The following is an 8,658-nucleotide window of genomic DNA, read 5'->3' on the forward strand; positions in this document are numbered from 1 at the left end:
CTAATAAGCTTGATCAAAATGGAGCGTGATTCATCTAGAGACGGTTACGTGCATCATGATTCAGTTCTTTCTGGAAACAGAGCACTACTCAGCTGAGGCACAGTCTGTCCCTGGGTTGTGGACTAGCTAAGGTCTGGCAAATAAGCCTTATCCTCTCATGAGCACTAAGAGTCGTGATGCCAAAATACCATAGTCTGGGTTTTTAAGTCCAGTACAGATTTTTGTGCGTCTGTCACTTGGCTTCAATTCAGAACAAATCAGCTTTGGCTGAACTGCTTGCCCTGTGCTCCTTGTAACTTGGACTATGTGTTTTCCTTTCAATATCTGGGACAACCCAGTTTCCCATAACACCAGAAGGAGCTGATTGTTTCTTAACTTTACCTTTTAGTGGATATTTCAAAGACCGGTAGAGAAATGGATTCTCCTTTTCTTGTGAGAAGAACACACCAACTGCCTTTGACCTCAGCCCATTCATTCCTGTTAGGAATTGTTCTCATGAGTGACAGATTGCTTGATGAGGTTCATACAAAATGGGTTGTATTTAAAAGAAACCAAATTACTTTGACTTATATTAATGTTGCAAGCATCTCCTTTTTCTGGTTAAATTTAATCATCAGACTAAAAGTCACTGTAGACCACAATTCTTGTCTAAGGAAGGATTTCAATCCATCTTGTTTGTTTAACTGGCATCTTTTCATTAAGCTTGTCAGGATGTTGATGATTCATCAGCTGTTGGTTTGAGGAATTTGCTTCTTGGTGCCATACACAAATGCTTAGGAAATTCTGAAGATGCTGTTCAGGTAAGTTGTTAAATTATAATTTACACCATTAATCCTATTTTATGAACTATTCTGTTAAACGGTAAATATTGTTGAGTAAGAGTGTTAAGCCATTAGTTTTCAAGTGCTGTCGATCATACTGTTTTGTGAATTCCAACAGAGCATGTCAGGTTCTTTTCAAATCTTCTGTTTAGCATGTCTTCATTATATTCTGTGTTGTAAAAGTAATTGGCTATGTTGAATGAACATGGTAGCTGAAGTGGCTTGTAGGAGCAAGAGGTAAGGGGAAGCTGGGAAGAAAAATGGAAGAGTCCATTTAGATTTACTTTGTCCAATAAAGAAAAGTCAACTTTTAAAAAAAAAATAACTTGAAGATCGACCTTTCAAAAGCATGCATTTGCTACTTCTTCTCCAGACCTATTAGACACTGAGGGGTTTGATTACTCTTTGATATGCGGTAATAATTTTGCCACTGCTCCAGGGTTTGGTCTGTAGGCACAACTTTTTTTTTCCTCCCCAAAATAGAATGCAATTCACATAAGCAACAAGGGAGCTGATGCTGGCTTTAAATCTTTTTTTTTTTTTCCTTTTTCTGCTTCTCTCAAGAATATCTTAAATAATCTGGGTACTTCATCTCTGATATTAAAGTTCCTTGTTAGATCTAGTATTTTTTCAATATGAAGTTGGAAAACTCTTGAAACAGTCAATATATTAGTTAGTAAAAATGCAAGCAAATAGTTTTGCCTTGATACAGTAGTGTCAGTGAAAACCTCTGGGTCCTTGCTTAAAGAATCTCTACCACTGGAAATTTTTTATGTATTCTCATTTTAGCTTTGGGCTACTTTCTGGTGCTTAAAGGTGAACAGTACTTCTGGATTTTTTTAAGTATCAAACAGTCAATTTTAATGTATTACTGCAATCTTTTTTTTTTTTCTTTAATTTTTATAGTTCTTTCAGCGAGCTGCTAAAGATGAACTGTGCCGTCAAAACAACTTATACGTCCAGCCATATGCTTGCTATGAACTTGGCTGTCTTCTGTTAGACAATCCAGAGGTAATAGTGTAACCTATTTTTTAAACTCTTAAATAGGGTGGGGAGTCAACATAACACTATACAAACAATGAAACAAAGTTTATAGGTGATAATGTATGTTAAGTTTTAAAAATTTGTTTTATACCTACTGTAAAGAAATACTTACTACTTTGGTTTTTTGCAAACCAAGAAATGCAATGAGTTTTAGGTAACAACCTCTTAATTTTTCAATATCAAGAACTATAAGGACATTCTGAGGAGCTTAGTTATCTGTTGGTAATGCAGCAATGACTTTTTTTGTTGTTACTGCATTTTATTTTTACATAAAAAACAGAGCCTGAGACTCTGGGATTCTTCACGGCAGCTGTTTACATTCCTGACCATTAGTGGTGTCTTTCACTAGCAGTAAAATGAACGTGTCTGCGAACCTACAGCAAGCAGGAAAGCAAGAATTTTGAGTGTAGCCCCACATTGTTTTGATTATTATTTAGTACTTTACCCCAAAAAGCACCACAGAGACTTCACTTTTCACCTCTCTGATCATGCCATGATGCCCATCTTTTTTCATATGTGCCTTAGAGAAACAGTATATATAAATACTGGGGTATGGAAATACTTCTGTTGCCCCTCAAGATGCAAAGACCTCTCTCCCCCTTCACTTGCCTTAGTGTTCCTGCTGCTGGTGGCAGCAGAGGCCTGGCAAGAATCCCTTGGGTAGGGCAGGGATTTGTTCTCTGCAGGTGGCATTTAGTGTGCTGAGTACCTAGGATCCTTTTCTTACATATTTAATTTCCCGTTGGATGTGGTTCAAGTTCAAAGATTACTTGTAGTTATACTCTCCAAATAGAATTTGGTGCCTTCCTAAAATAGCTCCATGTTTTTGGGATCAAACTTACACTTGGAACAATATGGTATTTTTCAAAAGTCTTTTTACTTTGGGATTATTTATCCCCACTCTTAGGACATATATCTTCCTAATCTTGCACATCAGTGCATCTTGGAAACCTAGCTGGACTGAAGGGTATGCATACCATCGTACTATTTCATTGCAGGGAATGTATAAGTAAAGTGATTTCAGTCATTTAAATTCCGTTAAAGCTGTATGTGTTGGCATTTTGGCTTTCACCCTGAGTAGTGAGGGTTTTGTTATTCAGGATGAAGAGGAAAATAATCCACCTGGCTTTCAGACTGTCCAAATGGCTTGGTTGATGATACATTTGATCATTCAGGTCTTCACACATACCCTGCCTCCTAGGGAGCCCAGAGAATCTTAAACTAGGGCAACTTCTGCACCGCTCTTTGTGTTGTTTCCCTTCTCAAATATGTAACACCATTGCTTGGAGTTTTTTGCTGCTTTACGTAGTACTTCCTGAATCAGATTGCAAGTTAGGGGAAGCAGTTACAGGGTAATGACTTGAACCCCCACATCATTGTGTGTAGTGTATAAAGTAGTTGGGCTGATAGTATCTCTCATTCTTAAGATTCTGTTTTCAGTTGTTTTTAATCTTGTCAGATTTAACCATCTAAGCTGAACCTTCCCCTTAAAGAGGGAAGGAAAGGAAAATCTTTCAATAAAAATTGTTATCATGACAAAGGACAAAACTAGAGAAAATGCTTTTAAAAATAATAGTTCTTTTTTGAAAACACTTCTGCCCCATGACTTAGAACTGAGCCTTGAAGCCTGGTACGGAGGTCTGAGTCTAGTAATAGTCCTGCTGCCTTTTTTCCCATGTTCATATTTAAATTTGATCATGTCAAGTGTCTCTTAAAGGAAAAAAAAAAAAAGGTGGGGTGGGTAGTGAAGTTATCTCAAGATTTTGAGAATGTGGGAGCACTCCTTCCTCCCTCCCTCCCTCCCTGCTTTACGTGTAGTATGTGCACACAGTAACCAAACGTGCTTCATGTTGGGTGTTTGAGGACTGAACAAGCCTCGGCTTGTAGCTGTACTGAGAAGCTATGGTAGTGCTTAGTATGTGAAGGACATGCAGGAAACTCCTTCTTGTGGCACTCAGACAATGAGGAGGTAAGTAAATGATGCTTGACTTGAATAAAGTGGGATGAGGTGGGGAAAAGCAAGAGCTAGAAATAGAGGTGAGTGGATGCTGTTTATAGAAAATTCTGTTTACAAGCTGAGGTGTCATGCGAGAGCTCTGTAATGATTGAGAGAGAAGGGAATAGGATTTTGTAAATCACATTTACCTGAGAGGCTGAGTGTATTAAAGACTTGAGCAACAGATATAGATATGAATATGCATGTTGTATAAAAAGCATGCTTTTTATACTTAAATTTACTTTACTTTAAAATTACTCAATTACATGTTTGCTTTATCATGTCATCTGAATCACCTTTGTTATTTTAAACTTAGTTCTAATCAAGTTCTTTAAGATTTTAATATGGTTACATCAAGAAGTTCACAGATTTTTTGGTAGATGTTTTAGACACTGAATGTAATTTAACCAATATAAATACACATGTTCATATATTTCAATAAGAAAACTTATTTTTTCTGTCTACTTAAAAGGCAATTGATTTTTTATTTGGAAGGCTTAAAATAAAAAAGTGCTGTATGGTAAGAAATAAAACATGAGCTTTTCAGTCGTAAATATTAATCTGCAAATACATATATTTGAGAGTTTGAAATTGAGATTTCTGAAACAACTTTAATGCTTAAAATCCAGTAACTTGTTTTGTAAATAAATGGCTTAAACTTTGGTTAAGGAACAAAAATTATTCTATTGATCAGTCATTTATTTGTAGCATCATTTGATCCCTGTGCATTGTTGTAGCTCACCATCATCAGTAGCAACTTGCATTTAAAGCTGTTAATTTCTCTTTTTCTGTAGAAGACTAGAAATACGTAATATTGCATTTCTTGGGTGCCTCATTTGTGTTTCTGGTTTCCTAATTTGAGAGGGTTTTGTCTGCTTGGTACCTTGTTTTCAAGATAGAGATGCTGTTCTGGACTGACCAGACCATATACTTAAGGTATTTTCTGTAACATTTGCAATGCATTTCTAATGCGATGTTTGTCTTTTTGTAGACTGTGCCAAGAGGCAAAACCTTACTTCTCCAAGCCAAGGTAAAAACTAAGACACTTTCAAATTTATATTTCTGAGATGAGGGCGTTTGAGAGGTGGTGTTTTTGGGGGTTTGGGGCAGGGGGAGTGGAGGTTAATGTCAGTGTCCCTTACCTGTATTCTATAACACTATCATGTAGATATACATTAATGTATATGATACACATTTATGTATGTTATGTAGATACTAGTTCTACGTCAGTCATAGCACAGAGCCCACATTAGTGACTTCTCCTGGAGTGTTAGGACCTTGCCAAGTTTTTCAACTAAGGCTTGGCTACAGAAAGTTTGAAAATGACAATTCTCTACTTCTCGACTGTTCCATCTGGTGTCTGCCTTGGGCATGTTGGGATATTCTAGAGCTTTTGGACTTGCAGAAATTCCTAGGTGCTGTTCCAGCTACATGAGATCCAAACAGCATGTTGGAAATGGAAGCTTTCTGCTCTCTTCACCAACTTGGAATTTCTGTAATAATTCTGTTACTTTGGGTAATGTGGGGATATTGCAACATGCAATCTCCAGTTCACCTCTTTTCTTCGGTCTGTTTTGTAACACAACTTCTTAAGCATTAGTAGTAAAATTATCTTCATATCATAAAGTGAAGGAGGTTAATAGTTATATGCTTGCTTTTTTTTTTCCCCCCAGGAGGAATTTACTGGCTATGACTTTGAGAACAGATTGCACGTCCGCATACACGCAGCCTTAGCCTCTCTAAGGGAAGTAGTTCCACAGTGACGGACAGGAAGACTTGTTATCTTTTCCCACAGTTTCTGCACTTTAAGATGAAGCAGAAGAAAAAGCTGTTGGGAAGACCAGCTTTTCTTCTGAAAACCACTTGTGCCAGAGACACTTTCCTAGTATGGTCAGAGTTGGTATGGCTTAGTAAAACATTACAATTTTAACTAAAAGTAAATCAACCAGGAAGAAGGTTAAGTGACCTTGTGTTTTTTAACTCTTCAGTTTTTATTTTGTTTAAACCAAGCTGAACACAAGTGCTTGTAACTCTGTGGGTGGGCCTAAATAAGCACACACTATTTACTTCAACAATATTGGCAGGTGTGATTTTTACCTTTTAAAATGGATCTAGATCTAAAATATGCTGAGCGGAGCACTTCTGTTTTGATTAGAATAATACAATAAAAGTAATTGGTGTAAATGTTGAAATTGGGAATGGTCAGAACACTTTTTTTTTTTCTTCAAGCATTAGCCAATACCTAGGAGGAGGAAAACTGTTCAGCCACAAAAAGTAGATCTTACCAAATTTTAGTGGCTTATGTCAGTAACTTCATGATGACTAATGTGTGAATTTTAAACCTCATGTCCCCTTCCATTCTTCATTCCTTCCCTCCCAACCCAGCTCATGCTTGTGATATAAATTATGTCAATACTTAGGATCTCTGCTTCTGGTACATTCCAGCCAAATACTTTGTTTGACATGCAATTACCGTGTGGGCAGTTCTTATTTCTGCTCTTAATATTCTGAATATTATGTTAAAATACATAGGGTAGATACAGTAATTTTACATATTTTTTCATTCAAGCTGCTGAATCTTTATAGCAGTGACCTTTAAAGGTATTTAAAAAAAAAAAAACACCCAACCAACCAAAACACAGAACCAAAAATCTACTTTGGTAGTCATACCAATAGTATGATATCCTAAGTCTCTATATGGTATTCCAAACCTGTGGTGTTAAGATACTGAAATACCTCAGAGAGCTTAAAACTTTTATTGTGACCATGTAATTTTTAATACTTGGCCATCCGTGTGCTCATCTGTAGCTTTTTTTTTTGCTTTTGTCTGTAATATGTAGTATGTCCTTATGTTTTATATTCAGTTAATATCATATTCTAGGAACGTAAATTATTTTTTTAAAGAAGCTTATGAATGGAAATCTGACCAGAAAGTTAGTTGAATTATGTTACTTTGCAAAGCTAAGAAAACTGGTATCCTTGGAAATAGTTATCCAAAAGCCTTATCTTTACTTTGGTCAGGTTGCCTTAAACAGTTCCTTAGCTTAAACTTTTTTTTTTCTTACCTTTTTGTAGAATATGTTGCCAAAGTTTTAGACCTTGCCCACACCTAACCTTCATTGATTTGCTTTTGAGGTTGCATCTAAAGCAAGACTGATATGGAGGAGAAAAGTAATATCCTATTTGGTAGGCCAAATGAAATGGTTGAGACACTTTTATTTCTCTGTAGAAATATGCAGTTCCTGCTATGAAAAGGCATTCCTAGAGCAGTTAAACACTTCTGTTGCAGTTCCTGAAGGAGCAGAGAGACTCTTAAGTCTTACAAAAGCAGTTTTATTTTTCTATAATCTAGGTGTGTTACAGATAGTACACTGGTTTTTTTATTCAACTTTGACAGTAATATTGAGTCACAAATGAGCGTTCAACCTCATTTGGTCAATCCAAATGAGTATTGACTAGAAAACAATATATTGTATATATAGTGACTACTTAGAATTCAAATAATGATTTTAAAAATGGGCTTTCATGTACTTGAAATCTTATTTTGTCCTATCTGACTTTAAATGTTTTGCAATGAGAGAGACAGTCCATTCTGGGTAAATAGCTAGAAACAGTGCAGTTACTGACTAAATTCCTTTTAAATACACTGCTTAAATATAATGTGAGACTAGGCTGTTCAGGACACAAAGCACCTGCATGCGATTTGTGTTGGGATATCTAGGGTCTACATACTTGGAGCTAGCTAGCAAATTGTAGTAAACTTACTAAAAGGCCTGCTGTTCTCACCAGGCCAGGAGTGGGTATGGAAGGACACTATATACTCATATAACAGTTTAACTCTGTGCAAATTGCAGCTTTTCTGTGGATTTAGCGAATCATCACTGAAATAGAACTATCTGTTTCTGTACTAATTTTTTTCCTCCCCTCATAGAAGAATCTCCTACATTGTAAATGTCAGAATTATTTTTTATGTTAGATTGTGCCTGTGATGAGAAAAATTTCAACTGTATTTTGTGTAAACAGATAAGTTTTTATACTTTGGAACTCGGAGGCATGGTCTAATAGCAATAATGGAATATGCATCTTGCTAGTTAATATCTTTACTGGGTCAGGTATTTTTGTTGATGTTGATGCAGTTTTTATCTCAATATGACTCATTTCAAATAAATAACTAGAATTTTTAGATGTCACAAAGTGGCATATTTATTGTGATGTACTGTAAATGTTGTTAATTTACAGAACTTGCACTTTTATATTTCTGAGTAAGATTAAAAGAAACGTGGACATGAGTTTTGTTCCCTTGCTCCTCGAATTTGTCTTTTAATTTGTGGCCTCCTGAACAAGATGATACCAAGTATTGGGAAAACTTCTGGGATGTCAGGTGACTCTCTAACAAAGTTTTCTAGTCAGCAATTACCTCAGCCTTTGTTCTTCCAGTAGAACTATACTCTCCTGGTTTAGAAAGTGAGTTATATGTGTCATGTTGAGATCAACCGTAGAGTGAACAAGGTTTAAGATGCGTTTTTAAGACATCAAATTTACTTGTTCTTCATTAAAGAAAAAGAACCACACACAATTGTATTTGTTGTATTCCTACATCTTTGAAAAATGTTTCTAATTTACTCTAAAGCAAGCACTTTAATTTCTTCTCTCTCTGACTTTGAATGCTTGTTTCATATTCTAGTTATGCTTTATTCTTAAATAAAATTCCCCAAATGTTGTATTGAATTGCTTTTCAGTTTACAACAATCTGATTGTCTTTCTAAAAATCGATCGTACTCATGTTTAAAAATTGCT

The 8,658-nt window shown here is 35.8% G+C and overlaps 1 protein-coding gene across 4 annotated transcripts in view; it reads left to right on the forward strand.

Annotated features, from left to right (window-relative positions):
* Positions 1–6,484, forward strand: part of TTC39C (tetratricopeptide repeat domain 39C) — a 37,303-nt gene extending 30,819 nt beyond the window's left edge. For all 4 annotated transcript variants that reach the window (XM_075494496.1, XM_075494497.1, XM_075494498.1 and 1 more), the window contains 4 exons: positions 703–800; positions 1,728–1,832; positions 4,853–4,891; positions 5,535–6,484. In XM_075494496.1, the coding sequence (XP_075350611.1) occupies positions 703–800; positions 1,728–1,832; positions 4,853–4,891; positions 5,535–5,624 (332 nt within the window). In that variant the 3' untranslated portion in view covers positions 5,625–6,484. The remainder of the gene's footprint in view (positions 1–702; positions 801–1,727; positions 1,833–4,852; positions 4,892–5,534) is intronic.
* The last annotated feature ends 2,174 nt before the right edge of the window (positions 6,485–8,658 follow it).

This window comes from Mycteria americana, chromosome 2, assembly GCF_035582795.1.
Source record: "Mycteria americana isolate JAX WOST 10 ecotype Jacksonville Zoo and Gardens chromosome 2, USCA_MyAme_1.0, whole genome shotgun sequence".
NCBI classification, from domain to species: domain Eukaryota; kingdom Metazoa; phylum Chordata; class Aves; order Ciconiiformes; family Ciconiidae; genus Mycteria; species Mycteria americana.